Source organism: Oncorhynchus kisutch, unplaced genomic scaffold (genome assembly GCF_002021735.2).
Source record: "Oncorhynchus kisutch isolate 150728-3 unplaced genomic scaffold, Okis_V2 scaffold4049, whole genome shotgun sequence".
Classification (NCBI taxonomy): domain Eukaryota; kingdom Metazoa; phylum Chordata; class Actinopteri; order Salmoniformes; family Salmonidae; genus Oncorhynchus; species Oncorhynchus kisutch.
In genome coordinates this window covers 96,739-113,424 of record NW_022265994.1, presented here as the reverse complement: position 1 = coordinate 113,424, position 16,686 = coordinate 96,739, and the positions used below count along the sequence as shown (strand labels likewise).

Sequence of the window (16,686 nt, the reverse complement as noted above, 5' to 3'; positions counted from 1 at the left end):
ATGAGGTCATCAGATATGCATCAGCCCAGGAATTGGGCTGGGCTGGTCAGTTATGTTATGTAGAGTAAGGGAGGGTATAGGGCTGGTCAGTTATGTTATGCAGAGTAAGGGAGGGTATAGGGCTGGTCAGTTATGTTATGCAGAGTAAGGGAGGGTATAGGGCTGGTCAGTTATATTATGCAGAGTAAGGGAGGGTATAGGGCTGGTCAGTTATGTTATGTAGAGTAAGGGAGGGTATAAGGCTGGTCAGTTATGTTATGCAGTGTAAGGGAGGGTATAGGGCTGGTCAGTTATGTTATGCAGAGTAAGGGAGGGTATAGGGCTGGTCAGTTATGTTATGCAGAGTAAGGGAGGGTATAGGGCTGGTCAGTTATGTTATGCAGAGTAAGGGAGGGTATAGGGCTGGGCTGGTCAGTTATGTTATGCAGAGTAAGGGAGGGTTTAGGGCTGGTCAGTTATGTTATGCACAGTAAGGGAGGGTATAGGGCTGGGCTGGTCAGTTATATTATGCAGAGTAAGGGAGGGTATAGGGCTGGTCAGTTATGTTATGCAGAGTAAGGGAGGGTATAGGGCTGGTCAGTTATGTTATGCAGAGTAAGGGAGAGTATAGGGCTGGTCAGTTATGTTATGCAGAGTAAGGGAGGGTATAGGGCTGGTCAGTTATGTTATGCAGAGTAAGGGAGGGTATAGGGCTGGTCAGTTATGTTATGCAGAGTAAGGGAGGGTATAGGGCTGGTCAGTTATATTATGTAGAGTAAGGGAGGGTATAGGGCTGGGCTGGTCAGTTATGTTATGCAGAGTAAGGGAGGGTTTAGGGCTGGTCAGTTATGTTATGCAGAGTAAGGGAGGGTATAGGGCTGGTCAGTTATGTTATGCAGAGTAAGGGAGGGTATAGGGCTGGTCAGTTATGTTATGCAGAGTAAGGGAGGGTATAGGGCTGGTCAGTTATGTTATGCAGAGTAAGGGAGGGTATAGGGCTGGTCAGTTATATTATGTAGAGTAAGGGAGGGTATAGGGCTGGGCTGGTCAGTTATGTTATGCAGAGTAAGGGAGGGTTTAGGGCTGGTCAGTTATGTTATGCAGAGTAAGGGAGGGTATAGGGCTGGTCAGTTATGTTATGCAGAGTAAGGGAGGGTATAGGGCTGGTCAGTTATGTTATGCAGAGTAAGGGAGGGTATAGGGCTGGTCAGTTATGTTATGTAGAGTAAGGGAGGGTATAGGGCTGGTCAGTTATGTTATGTAGAGTAAGGGAGGGTATAGGGCTGGTCAGTTATGTTATGCAGAGTAAGGGAGGGTATAGGGCTGGTCAGTTATGTTATGCAGGGTAAGGGAGGGTATAGGGCCTGGCAGCGAGCAGCAGGCAGTACTTCTAACTGAGGAGGTGATCACTAACTAAGAGACAGCCTCGTCCCCATGGCAGCTGATCTCTTGAATCCTGTTGAGTCTGGAAATCCAGATTGTTCACCATTGTGTCCTATTTCACAATCCTCCTGCAGCTCACACACACACACACACACACACACACACACACACACGCTCACACACACACACACGCTTGATAGGCTCTTTGTCAAGCGCTGTCTTCTCTGTTGATTTGGTCCAGAGCAGAGTAGGACGGGGAGAGAGAGAGTCCCCCTTTGTCTTCTGTTGTCTCCTCCCCCATTCCTTAATCAGCTGGACTAGTATAGTAACACAACTCTCCCTACAGCTTCCTGGTTCCTTAATCAGCTGGACTAGTATAGTAACAACTCTCCCTACAGCTTCCTTCTTCCTGGTTCCTTAATCAGCTGGACTAGTATAGTAACACAACTCTCCCTACAGCTTCCTGGTTCCTTAATCAGCTGGACTAGTATAGTAACACAACTCTCCCTACAGCTTCCTGGTTCCTTAATCAGCTGGACTAGTATAGTAACACAACTCTCCCTACAGCTTCCTTCTTCCTGGTTCCTTAATCAGCTGGACTAGTATAGTAACACAACTCTCCCTACAGCTTCCTTCTTCCTGGTTTTGTAATCTAAGGAACGTGTGTGATTGCGTTCTTTAGAACCAGACACACACACACTACTCCCTGCTAACATCCTTCACACACACACACACACACACACACACACACACACACACACACACACACACACACACACACACACACACACACACGCACTACTCCCTGCTAAGAGCCTTATCCTGCAGATCAGTACGGCGAGCTAGATAAAGCTTTAGTCTGCTATAGATACAACACCACTGTCATGTAGATGCTGTAACGTCTTTATAAACCACAAGCTAAGACCTAGACAAGCTAAGACCTAGACAAGCTAAGACAAGCTAAGACCTAGACAAGCTAAGACCTAGACAAGCTAAGACCTAGACAAGCTAAGACCTAGACAAGTAGACAAGCTAAGACCTAGACAAGCTAAGACCTAGACAAGCTAAGACCTAGACAAGCTAAGACCTAGATAAGCTAAGACCTACACAAGCTAAGACCTAGGCAAGCTAAGACCTAGGCAAGCTAAGACCCAGATAAGCTAAGACCTAGACAAGCTAAGACCTAGACAAGCTAAGACCTAGACAAGCTAAGACCTAGACAAGCTAAGACCTACACAAGCTAAGACCTAGACAAGCTAAGACCTAGACAAGCTAAGACCTAGACCAGCTAAGACCTAGACCAGCTAAGACCTAGACCACCTAAGACCTACACAAGCTAAGACCTACACAAGCTAAGACCTACACAAGCTAAGACCTAGACAAGCTAAGACCTAGACAAGCTAAGACCTAGACAAGCTAAGACCTAGACCAGCTAAGACCTACACAAGCTAAGACCTACACAAGCTAAGACCTACACAAGCTAAGACAAGCTAAGACCTAGACAAGCTAAGACCTAGACAAGCTAAGACAAGCTAAGACCTACACAAGCTAAGACCTAGACAAGCTAAGACCTAGACAAGCTAAGACCTAGACAAGCTAAGACCTAGACAAGCTAAGAGCTAGACAAGCTAAGACCTACACAAGCTAAGACCTAGACAAGCTAAGACCTAGACAAGCTAAGACCAACACAAGCTAAGACCTACACAGCTAAGACCTACACAAGCTAATACCTGTTCCTGTCAGTGGTAGTTGGACTATATCTAGAAACACATCTAAAACCAGGTGTTCCTGTCAGTGGTAGTTGGATTATATCTAGAACCACATCTAAAACCTAGACCAGGTGTTCCTGTCAGTGGTAGTTGGATTATATCTATAAACACATCTAAGACCAGGTGTTCCTGTCAGTGGTAGTTGGATTATATCTATAAACACATCTAAGACCAGGTGTTCCTGTCAGTGGTAGTTGGATTATATCTAGAAACACATCTAAAACCTAGACCAGGTGTTCCTGTCAGTGGTAGTTGGATTATATCTAGAACCACATCTAAAACCTAGACCAGGTGTTCCTGTCAGTGGTAGTTGGATTATATCTATAAACACATCTAAGACCAGGTGTTCCTGTCAGTGGTAGTTGGATTATATCTATAAACACATCTAAGACCAGGTGTTCCTGTCAGTGGTAGTTGGATTATATCTAGAAACACATCTAAAACCTAGACCAGGTGTTCCTGTCAGTGGTAGTTGGATTATATCTATAAACACATCTAAAACCAGGTGTTCCTGTCAGTGGTAGTTGGATTATATCTAGAAACACATCTAAAACCAGGTGTTCCTGTCAGTGGTAGTTGGATTATATCTATAAACACATCTAAAACCTAGACCAGGTGTTCCTGTCAGTGGTAGTTGGATTATATCTAGAAACGCATCTAAAACCAGGTGTTCCTGTCAGTGGTAGTTGGATTATATCTAGAAACACACCTAAAACCAGGTGTTCCTGTCAGTGGTAGTTGGATTATATCTAGAAACACATCTAAAACCAGGTGTTCCTGTCAGTGGTAGTTGGATTATATCTAGAAACACATCTAAAACCTAGACCAGGTGTTCCTGTCAGTGGTAGTTGGATTATATCTAGAAACACATCTAAAACCAGGTGTTCCTGTCAGTGGTAGTTGGATTATATCTAGGCTGGCCCTCGCTTCATACTCGTCGCCAAACCCACTGGCTCCATGTCATCTACAAGACCCTGCTAGGTAAAGTCCCCCCTTATCTCAGCTCGCTGGTCACCATAGCATCTCCCACCTGTAGCACACGCTCCAGCAGGTATATCTCTCTAGTCACCCCCAAAACCAATTCTTTCTTTGGCCGCCTCTCCTTCCAGTTCTCTGCTGCCAATGACTGGAACGAACTACAAAAATCTCTGAAACTGGAAACACTTATCTCCCTCACTAGCTTTAAGCACCAACTGTCAGAGCAGCTCACAGATTACTGCACCTGTACATAGCCCACCTATAATTTAGCCCAAACAACTACCTCTTTCCCAACTGTATTTAATTTTAATTAATTTATTTATTTTGCTCCTTTGCACCCCATTATTTTTTATTTCTACTTTGCACATTCTTCCATTGCAAAACTACCATTCCAGTATTTTACTTGCTATATTGTATTTACTTTGCCATCATGGCCTTTTTTTGCCTTTACCTCCCTTCTCACCTCATTTGCTCACATTGTATATAGACTTGTTTATACTGCATTATTGACTGTATGTTTGTTTTTACTCCATGTGTAACTCTGTGTCGTTTTATCTGTCGAACTGCTTTGCTTTATCTTGGTCAGGTCGCAATTGTAAATGAGAACTTGTTCTCAACTTGCCTACCTGGTTAAATAAAGGTGTTCTCAACTAGCCTACCTGGTTAAATAAAGGTGTTCTCAACTAGCCTACCTGGTTAAATAAAGGTAAAATAAAAATAAAATAAATAAATATCTAGAAACACACCTAAAACCAGGTGTTCCTGTCAGTGGTAGTTGGATTATATCTAGAAACACATCTAAAACCAGGTGTTCCTGTCAGTGGTAGTTGGATTATATCTAGAAACACATCTAAACCTAGACCAGGTGTTCCTGTCAGTGGTAGTTGGATTATATCTAGAAACACATCTAAGACCAGGTGTTCCTGTCAGTGGTAGTTGGATTATATCTATAAACACATCTAAGACCAGGTGTTCCTGTCAGTGGTAGTTGGATTATATCTAGAAACACATCTAAAACCAGGTGTTCCTGTCAGTGGTAGTTGGATTATATCTAGAAACACATCTAAAACCTAGACCAGGTGTTCCTGTCAGTGGTAGTTGGATTATATCTAGAAACACATCTAAAACCAGGTGTTCCTGTCAGTGGTAGTTGGATTATATCTAGAAACACATCTAAAACCAGGTGTTCCTGTCAGTGGTAGTTGGATTATATCTAGAAACACATCTAAAACCTAGACCAGGTGTTCCTGTCAGTGGTAGTTGGATTATATCTAGAAACACATCTAAGACCAGGTGTTCCTGTCAGTGGTAGTTGGATTATATCTATAAACACATCTAAGACCAGGTGTTCCTGTCAGTGGTAGTTGGATTATATCTAGAAACACATCTAAAACCTAGACCAGGTGTTCCTGTCAGTGGTAGTTGGATTATATCTAGAAACACACCTAAAACCAGGTGTTCCTGTCAGTGGTAGTTGGATTATATCTAGAAACACATCTAAAACCTAGACCAGGTGTTCCTGTCAGTGGTAGTTGGATTATATCTAGAAACACATCTAAAACCAGGTGTTCCTGTCAGTGGTAGTTGGATTATATCTAGAAACACATCTAAAACCAGGTGTTCCTGTCAGTGGTAGTTGGATTATATCTAGAAACGCATCTAAAACCAGGTGTTCCTGTCAGTGGTAGTTGGATTATATCTAGAAACACATCTAAAACCTAGACCAGGTGTTCCTGTCAGTGGTAGTTGGATTATATCTAGAAACACATCTAAAACCAGGTGTTCCTGTCAGTGGTAGTTGGATTATATCTAGAAACACATCTAAAACCAGGTGTTCCTGTCAGTGGTAGTTGGATTATATCTATAAACACATCTAAAACCAGGTGTTCCTGTCAGTGGTAGTTGGATTATATCTATAAACACATCTAAAACCAGGTGTTCCTGTCAGTGGTAGTTGGATTATATCTATAAACACATCTAAAACCAGGTGTTCCTGTCAGTGGTAGTTGGATTATATCTATAAACACATCTAAAACCAGGTGTTCCTGTCAGTGGTAGTTGGATTATATCTATAAACACATCTAAGACCAGGTGTTCCTGTCAGTGGTAGTTGGATTATATCTAGAAACACATCTAAAACCAGGTGTTCCTGTCAGTGGTAGTTGGATTATATCTAGAAACACATCTAAAACCAGGTGTTCCTGTCAGTGGTAGTTGGACTATATCTAGAAACACATCTAAAACCAGGTGTTCCTGTCAGTGGTAGTTGGATTATATCTAGAAACACATCTAAAACCTAGACCAGGTGTTCCTGTCAGTGGTAGTTGGATTATATCTAGAAACGCATCTAAAACCTAGACCAGGTGTTCCTGTCAGTGGTAGTTGGATTATATCTAGAAACGCATCTAAAACCTAGACCAGGTGTTCCTGTCAGTGGTAGTTGGATTATATCTAGAAACGCATCTAAAACCTAGACCAGGTGTTCCTGTCAGTGGTAGTTGGATTATATCTAGAAACGCATCTAAAACCTAGACCAGGTGTTCCTGTCAGTGGTAGTTGGATTATATCTAGAAACGCATCTAAAACCTAGACTAGGTGTTCCTGTCAATGGTAGCTGGATTATATCTAGAAACACATCTAAAACCAGGTGTTCCTGTCAGTGGTAGTTGGATTATATCTAGAAACACATCTAAAACCTAGACCAGGTGTTCCTGTCAGTGGTAGTTGGATTATATCTAGAAACACATCTAAAACCAGGTGTTCCTGTCAGTGGTAGTTGGATTATATCTAGAAACACATCTAAAACCAGGTGTTCCTGTCAGTGGTAGTTGGATTATATCTAGAAACAAATCTAAAACCAGGTGTTCCTGTCAGTGGTAGTTGGATTATATCTAGAAACACATCTAAAACCAGGTGTTCCTGTCAGTGGTAGTTGGATTATATCTAGAAACACATCTAAAACCAGGTGTTCCTGTCAGTGGTAGTTGGATTATATCTAGAAACACATCTAAAACCTAGACCAGGTGTTCCTGTCAGTGGTAGTTGGATTATATCTAGAAACACATCTAAAACCAGGTGTTCCTGTCAGTGGTAGTTGGATTATATCTAGAAACAAATCTAAAACCAGGTGTTCCTGTCAGTGGTAGTTGGATTATATCTAGAAACACATCTAAAACCTAGACCAGGTGGTCCTGTCAGTGGTAGTTGGATTATATCTAGAAACACATCTAAAACCAGGTGTTCCTGTCAGTGGTAGTTGGATTATATCTAGAAACAAATCTAAAACCAGGTGTTCCTGTCAGTGGTAGTTGGATTATATCTAGGAACGCATCTAAAACCTAGACCAGGTGTTCCTGTCAGTGGTAGTTGGATTATATCTATAAACACATCTAAAACCAGGTGTTCCTGTCAGTGGTAGTTGGATTATATCTAGAAACGCATCTAAAACCTAGACCAGGTGTTCCTGTCAGTGGTAGTTGGATTATATCTATAAACACATCTAAAACCAGGTGTTCCTGTCAGTGGTAGTTGGATTATATCTAGAAACACATCTAAAACCAGGTGTTCCTGTCAGTGGTAGTTGGATTATATCTAGAAACACACCTAAAACCTAGACCAGGTGTTCCTGTCAGTGGTAGTTGGATTATATCTAGAAACACACCTAAAACCAGGTGTTCCTGTCAGTGGTAGTTGGATTATATCTAGAAACACATCTAAAACCAGGTGTTCCTGTCAGTGGTAGTTGGATTATATCTAGAAACACATCTAAAACCAGGTGTTCCTGTCAGTGGTAGTTGGATTATATCTAGAAACACATCTAAAACCAGGTGTTCCTGTCAGTGGTAGTTGGATTATATCTAGAAACACATCTAAAACCAGGTGTTCCTGTCAGTGGTAGTTGGATTCTATCTAGAAACAAATCTAAAACCTAGACCAGGTGGTCCTGTCAGTGGTAGTTGGATTATATCTAGAAACACATCTAAAACCAGGTGTTCCTGTCAGTGGTAGTTGGATTATATCTAGAAACAAATCTAAAACCAGGTGTTCCTGTCAGTGGTAGTTGGATTATATCTAGGAACGCATCTAAAACCTAGACCAGGTGTTCCTGTCAGTGGTAGTTGGATTATATCTATAAACACATCTAAAACCAGGTGTTCCTGTCAGTGGTAGTTGGATTATATCTAGAAACGCATCTAAAACCTAGACCAGGTGTTCCTGTCAGTGGTAGTTGGATTATATCTATAAACACATCTAAAACCAGGTGTTCCTGTCAGTGGTAGTTGGATTATATCTAGAAACACATCTAAAACCAGGTGTTCCTGTCAGTGGTAGTTGGATTATATCTAGAAACACACCTAAAACCTAGACCAGGTGTTCCTGTCAGTGGTAGTTGGATTATATCTAGAAACACACCTAAAACCAGGTGTTCCTGTCAGTGGTAGTTGGATTATATCTAGAAACACATCTAAAACCAGGTGTTCCTGTCAGTGGTAGTTGGATTATATCTAGAAACACATCTAAAACCAGGTGTTCCTGTCAGTGGTAGTTGGATTATATCTAGAAACACATCTAAAACCAGGTGTTCCTGTCAGTGGTAGTTGGATTATATCTAGAAACACATCTAAAACCAGGTGTTCCTGTCAGTGGTAGTTGGATTCTATCTAGAAACAAATCTAAAACCTAGACCAGGTGCAGGGTTCAAAGGACATATCAACTGTTTCTGTCCGTTGTTTTCAGTTGGGTCTTTTCCTGTTGATGCTGCTGCTGATTCTAATGTCTTGTTCTGTCCCTCTGATCTCTTCCAGGTTGGAGGCAATAAGCACACCATGAGTGACCACATGCACGTGGGGAACCACCAACAGATCCACGTTCAACAGCTGTTTGAGGAGAACAGCAACAAACGGACAGTGTTGACTGCACAGCCCAATGGGTTGACCTCTGTGGGCCGGGCAGGTCTACCGCTGCCTGACCGACAGCAGCCCGACGTCACCACTACCACGGCCCAGTGTCGGCAGGGCAGCTCAGCCTCCCTCAAGTCCACCGACAGCAAGCCCCAGCCGGCCACCCTGACCCCGGAGCAGGCCATGAAGCAGTTCATGCCCAAGCTTACGGCCTTCGAGCACCATGAGATCTTCAGTTACCCAGAGGTTTATTTCGCTGGACCCAACGCCAAGAAGAGGCCGGGGGTGATCGGGGGGTCCAACAACGGAGGCTACGACGACGATCAGGGCTCCTACATCCAGGTGCCCCACGACCACGTCTCCTACCGCTACGAGGTCCTCAAGGTGATTGGCAAGGGCAGTTTCGGTCAGGTGGTGAAGGCCTACGACCACAAGGCCCACTGCCACGTGGCGCTGAAGATGGTGAGGAATGAGAAGAGGTTCCACCGCCAGGCGGCCGAGGAGATCCGGATCCTGGAGCACCTGAGGAAGCAGGACAAAGACTCCACCATGAACGTGATCCACATGCTGGAGAACTTCACATTCCGTAACCACATCTGCATGACCTTTGAACTCCTCAGCATGAACCTCTACGAGCTCATCAAGAAGAACAAGTTCCAGGGCTTCAGCTTGCCGCTCGTCAGGAAGTTCGCCCACTCTATCCTGCAGTGTCTAGACTCGCTGCACAAGAACCGTATCATCCACTGTGACCTGAAGCCAGAGAACATTCTCCTGAAGCAGCAGGGACGCAGTGGGATCAAGGTCATCGACTTCGGCTCCAGCTGCTACGAGCACCAGCGGGTTTACACCTACATCCAGTCTCGTTTTTACAGAGCTCCCGAGGTCATCCTGGGGTCGCGCTATGGGATGCCTATTGACATGTGGAGCCTGGGCTGCATCTTAGCGGAGTTGCTCACTGGGTACCCTCTCCTGCCGGGCGAAGATGAAGGGGACCAACTGGCATGTGTCATCGAGCTGCTGGGCATGCCCTCGCAGAAACTGCTGGACTCTTCCAAGAGAGCCAAGAACTTTGTGAGCTCCAAGGGTTACCCCCGGTACTGCGCGGTGACGACCCTGCCGGACGGCTCGGTGGTGCTGAACGGGGGGCGCTCCCGCCGGGGCAAACTGAGGGGACCCCCGGGGAGCAAGGAGTGGGTGACGGCCTTGAAGGGCTGCGACGACCCCCTGTTCCTGGACTTCATCAAGCAGTGTCTGGAGTGGGACCCTGCCGTGCGCATGTCCCCCAGCCAGGCCCTCAGACACCCCTGGCTCAGGAGGCGCTTGCCCAAACCTCCCACGGGGGACAAAACAGCGGTGAAGCGTATCACCGACGGGGGCTCTGGCGCTATCACGTCGATCTCCAAATTACCTCCCACCTCGGGCTCCGCCTCCAAGATAAGGACTAACCTGGCGCACATGACGGACGCCAACGGGAACATCCAACAGAGGACAGTGTTGCCAAAACTAGTCAGTTGAAGAAACTGTAAACGACAGCTAGTTCGTTGTCTCATCTAGGATATCTCTTCTTAATGGTTTTGTTTTTGTTTGTTTTTTAAATGGAGAGATGATTGTGTCTCTGAGAGAGAGAGAAAAACAACCGGGGGAACCCGAACAGTACCAGTCACAGTACTCAACCGTGTGTTTTGTAAATGGAGAGATGATTGTGTCTCTGAGAGAGAGAGAAAAACAACCGGGGGAACCCGAACAGTACCAGTCACAGTACTCAACAGTGTGTTTTGTAAATGGAGAGATGATTGTGTCTCTGAGAGAGAGAGAGAAAAACAACCGGGGGAACCCGAACAGTACCAGTCACAGTACTCAACCGTGTGGTTTTTCTTTAGACAGAGGGGTTTATTCAGCGTTATTAATTCACCGCGTCATTGTTTAGTAGCTTTTATTTTAATATAAACAAGAGAAAAACATGAAAGTGGTCATCATGAAGGGAACAATGCTTTTAGGTGTTTAGTCTCAGGACTGTGTGCTATGATGGAGCAGGTGGCTATCGGTCACACAATCTGGCCCAAGCAGAGACTGATAACCTGGGCATGATAGTGTAGAATAACAGAATGGGTGGCTGGCCAACACATGGCGATAACTAACTCATATCTTTTAGGTGTTTAGTCTCAGGACTGTGTGCTATGATGGAGCAGGTGGCTATCGGTCACACAATCTGGCCCAAGCAGAGACTGATAACCTGGGCATGATAGTGTAGAATAACAGAATGGGTGGCTGGCCAACACATGGCGATAACTAACTCATATCTTTTAGGTGTTTAGTCTCAGGACTGTGTGCTATGATGGAGCAGGTGGCTATCGGTCACACAATCTGGCCCAAGCAGAGACTGATAACCTGGGCATGATAGTGTAGAATAACAGAATGGGTGGCTGGCCAACACATGGCGATAACTAACTCATATCAGACAGTCTGAAGATATTTAGGCTCTGCTTCTCTACCTTATCTGATTGATGTAGTGACATTAAATAGCTGTGAGAAAGGTGTTTTTTTTTATAAGCTAAGATCACAGTATCTGAGATTAGGTTTTGGTCAAAGAAATGCAAGGATGGAAAGTGGCTGTTTTAAGACTGTTAAGAGTTAAAGTGAGAGGTTGGACCGCGGCGTGGAAACATTCGTTTACCTGACAGACTACGCCTGTAATTCTCTTGACATTCCTTAAACAACTGAACTAGAACGAGGGGGGAAATTAGTGCAGGTTTGTCTTGTTTTCACCTGTACCAGAAACAAGGGAGTGATACACGGAATAATGAGTTCTGTCAGAGAAGAGGAGGGGAGAGGAGGGGAGGGGATGGGAGAGGGGGGGAGAGAATAAGGAGAGGTGGAGAGAATAAGGAGAGGAGAGAAGAGGGAGAAGAGGAGAGAAGAGGGAGAGGAGGGGAGGGGAGAGAAGAGGGGAAGATGAGAGGAGGGGAGAGGAAGGGGGAGAGAAATGGCATCTATCAAAATATGAGATGTCAACATAATAAGTTATTAGGTGCTATTCCTTGGTACAGCTGCTGTGAAATGTATATCCTCACAGCAAAACAATGGTGCTTTTTAGTTGAAAATTGATGTAAAGAGGATTTTAGAGCAAAAATGTCTACTTTGTTTTGTTCTATCAGATTATTGGATGATTAGAAACTAAATGTGCTGAGGCAGAGTAGAGCTGAGGTGAAGTGGCTTTGTGATGATGTCCTCATCAGAGAGGACTGTGTCTGTGATGAAGGACTGTGGATATTATAATTTCCTCATCAGAGAGGACTGTGTCTGTGTTGAAGGACTGGATATTATAATGTCCTCATCAGAGAGGACTGTGTCTGTGTTGAAGGACTGTGGATATTATAATGTCCTCATCAGAGAGGACTGTGTCTGTGATGAAGGACTGTGGATATTATAATTTCCTCATCAGAGAGGACTGTGTCGGTGATGAAGGACTGTGGATATTATAATGTCCTCATCAGAGAGGACTGTGTCTGTGTTGAAGGACTGGATATTATAATGTCCTCATCAGAGAGGACTGTGTCTGTGTTGAAGGACTGTGGATATTATAATTTCCTCATCAGAGAGGACTGTGTCTGTGATGAAGGACTGTGGATATTATAATGTCCTCATCAGAGAGGACTGTGTCTGTGATGAAGGACTGTGGATATTATAATGTCCTCATCAGAGAGGACAGTGTCTGTGTTGAAGGACTGTCGATATTATAATTTCCTCATCAGAGAGGACTGTGTCTGTGTTGAAGGACTGGATATTATAATGTCCTCATCAGAGAGGACTGTGTCTGTGTTGAAGGACTGTGGATATTATAATGTCCTCATCAGAGAGGACTGTGTCTGTGTTGAAGGACTGGATATTATAATGTCCTCATCAGAGAAGACTGTGTCTGTGTTGAAGGACTGGATATTATAATTTCCTCATCAGAGAGGACTGTGTCTGTGTTGAAGGACTGTGGATATTATAATGTCCTCATCAGAGAGGACTGTGTCTGTGATGAAGGACTGTGGATATTATAATGTCCTCAACAGAGAGGACAGTGTCTGTGTTGAAGGACTGTGGATATTATAATGTCCTCATCAGAGAGGACTGTGTCTGTGATGAAGGACTGTGGATATTATAATGTCCTCATCAGAGAGGACTGTGTCTGTGTTGAAGGACTGTGGATATTATAATGTCCTCATCAGAGAGGACTGTGTCTGTGTTGAAGGACTGATCTAGGGTCAGGCTGGGTAGGTAGGTAGGTGCTTACTACATGGGCATGACTGCATATACTTGAATAGAAGGTGTTCTTCAGAGCCTGGGGTTGTCTCAGTAATACTGAATAGAAGGTGTTCTTCAGAGCCTGGGGTTGTCTCAGTAATTCTGACTAGAAGGTGTTCTTCAGAGCCTGGGGTTGTCTCAGTAATACTGAATAGAAGGTGTTCTTCAGAGCCTGGGGTGGTCTCAGTAATACTGAATAGAAGTTGTTCTTCAGAGCCTGGGGTTGTCTCAGTAATACTGAATAGAAGGTGTTCTTCAGAGCCTGGGGTGGTCTCAGTAATACTGAATAGAAGTTGTTCTTCAGAGCCTGGGGTTGTCTCAGTAATACTGAATAGAAGTTGTTCTTCAGAGCCTGGGGTGGTCTCAGTAATACTGAATAGAAGTTGTTCTTCAGAGCCTGGGGTGGTCTCAGTAATACTGAATAGAAGTTGTTCTTCAGAGCCCGGGTGGTCTCAGTAATACTGAATAGAAGTTGTTCTTCAGAGCCCGGGTGGTCTCAGTAATACTGAATAGAAGTTGTTCTTCAGAGCCCGGGTGGTCTCAGTAATACTCCGGGTTGTAGTGAAAGGCAGTTAGTGTTATAAGACGTGCGTATAAAGCCCTCTGATTAATCAGGACTTAAAGGTTGACTCATGTAGCTTTTTGAATGGCTTAGTTTATACCATGTTGACTGTTGCAACTGTAGAGGAGCAGTTGTATTTTTCACTTGATCCTTTCTTTAATCATATTTTCAGTAGTGAACCCGATACGTGTCTCTGGCCAGAGTGTCAATTCCTAAAACGCTTGTTCCCTTGCACAGCCCCCCCCCAAAAAAGTGTTCCCATATCCCCCTTTGCTTTATGCGGAAGGCAACCTGTAAAACAGACTCCTAAACCTAGTAATGAACATTTTCCCCAAATGTGTTGAACCTTCAGATTTTCTACATTTTCTAAAATATTTGACAAAGGTTTTTATTAGTTCACCATAAATCACACTGAGAATTCTTTAAAGCTTTTGTCAAAGTTGTACTTGTTTATTTCACATAAACCAACATTGTTAAATAAAAGAGGCAATCTAAAAGATATGAAACTGAACTTTAGGGCTGAATGGAACAGAATGTTGTGTTGTTGTCTGGTTGGTCGGTCGGTAACCACGGAGCCACTTATGACCTAATGCACAAGAACTATACTATTGGGATCCTATCAGACTGTCACTGTGTGGATACTTGGAGGCTCCAGGACACGGAGCAGAAGACTCTGTTTTGATTGGAGTTCAGAACAGGTGTGGCTGGCTGGGGATTGGATGGACGACCTGGTGACCTCATCAGGTCAGGGAGTAGAGCCCCGGCCTGCCCCGCTGATGATTGGTTCAGTGCCTGCCAGCTGCACACTGCTCAGTAGCCCCGCCCCCTTTGGAACCCATTGCCACCTGCTGATTGGAGAACATCAGCGGGGAGGGGCAGGACAGGGGGCGGGGTCACAACATTCTTTTTGACTTTTTTATTGTAGTTGTTTTGTGGATTGATAGTCGGGAGGAATCGTGTCCTTAGGTCGAATACAATGTGCCTTTGGTTATTAATGCCATTCATTTAGTAACCCAGGACCAGTAACATAATGACTTCATTCCCCTACACCTCCCTACAGCACATCTCCCCTGAACATACATCCATTTCACAGATGTTTGAAATGTTTACAGTCATTTTTCATGGATGTTTTCTTCAAGCCCAAAGACAGTCTTCCTGGCTTAACCTCTGATGTGGTAGCGAGGAGAAAGCCAAGCGGCCGCACAATGACAGGTATTACATGGTCTGCATCCACAATGGCACCCTATTCCCTATATAGTGCACTACTTTTGATAGGGCTCTGGTCAAAAGTAGTGCACTATATAGGGAATAGGGTGCCATTTCGGGAAACAGCCGTGCAGTTTTCGAGACAGAGCGTCAGATCTTTTGGGATGACTAACTCTCACCTGGAAACACCCTTTGCCAACAGGGAACGCTTGGTAAGAAGCGATCACCTTATGCTCTGAAAGTGTTGAGGAACTGACAGCCTCTGTCTTGTCTTAACATCAAAACAATTCAAGGGGTTATAGCTGTTAGCTTCATTTTATTACTCCGAGAGAGAAGGACAAAAATACATTTGAATCTTTACCTCAGACTGTTGTGATAGATATCTCTTCTTATTGTGATGTGAATAACCCAGGGCATTTGGTTACATACCAAAGTGCATTTCTTTCTACGTTTGTGGCTATGAGGAAATGAAGCCAGTGGATTTTGCCTCTTATTTTTCTGAGTAAAAAAATAAGGCACTCAAACCACTTTTGGTCATTCAAGGGCCATATCTATCTATATCTCTATCTATCGATCTGTCTGGAGAATGCTTGTCTTCAGCTGAGAAGGAAGTAGAGAGATTGGAGTACAGTGTTTATTTTATTACACCACTGTCTGAACGGCGTAGCACAACTCCAAACCTCTGTGTGCTCGACACGGTTGGATGTAGCTTCTTTTCAGTGCAGTGTCAACTGTCCTATCACAATCTGCAGTCTATAGTCAGTCAACCCAATGTGCTACTCCACGGTAAGGTAACATAGCTGTGGCAGAATCAAGCATTTGGCTATATTGTAAATGTTTAGAAAATGTTAAAAAATTAAAATACTTTTTTTTGCTACTTGTAAGAATTTTAACTCTTGACTGTCTCGAGAGTTCTACTACACAACTTTTAGAAGACAGTCTCTAGTTCTACTACACAACTTTTAGAAGACTGTCTCTAGTTCTACTACACAACTTTTAGAAGACAGTCTCGAGAGTTCTACTACACAACTTTTAGAAGACTGTCTCTAGTTCTACTACACAACTTTTAGAAGACAGTCTCTAGTTCTACTACACAACTTTTAGAAGACTGTCTCGAGAGTTCTACTACACAACTTTTAGAAGACAGTCTCTAGTTCTACTACACAACTTTTAGAAGACAGTCTCTAGTTCTACTACACAACTTTTAGAAGACAGTCTCGAGAGTTCTACTACACAACTTTTAGAAGACAGTCTCGAGAGTTCTACTACACAACTTTTAGAAGACTCTCGAGAGTTCTACTACACAACTTTTAGAAGACAGTCTCGAGAGTTCTACTACACAACTTTTAGAAGACAGTCTCTAGAGTTCTACTACACAACTTTTAGAAGACTCTCGAGAGTTCTACTACACAACTTTTAGAAGACAGTCTCGAGAGTTCTACTACACAACTTTTAGAAGACAGTCTCGAGAGTTCTACTACACAACTTTTAGAAGACAGTCTCGAGAGTTCTACTACACAACTTTTAGAAGACAGTCTCGAGAGTTCTACTACACAACTTTTAGAAGACAGTCTCGAGAGTTCTACTACACAACTTTTAGAAGACTGTCTCTAGAGTT

The 16,686-nt window shown here is 43.7% G+C and overlaps 1 protein-coding gene across 3 annotated transcripts in view; it reads left to right on the top strand.

The window, feature by feature from the left end:
* The window catches only part of LOC109887334 (dual specificity tyrosine-phosphorylation-regulated kinase 2), a 39,018-nt gene extending 23,073 nt beyond the window's left edge, over window positions 1-15,945 (top strand). The window contains exons 3-4 of one of the 3 annotated variants that reach the window (XR_004209575.1): window positions 8,915-11,007; window positions 11,163-15,945. Coding sequence is in view for 1 of the 3 variants with exons in the window: in XM_031822035.1 (XP_031677895.1) it covers window positions 8,915-10,525 (1,611 nt within the window). In the remaining 2 variants the exon portion in view is untranslated. Of the gene's footprint in view, window positions 1-8,914 lie in introns of all 3 variants that reach the window. The other 2 variants (XR_004209574.1, XM_031822035.1) reach the window with 2 other exon arrangements.
* Window positions 15,946-16,686: the final 741 nt, after the last annotated feature.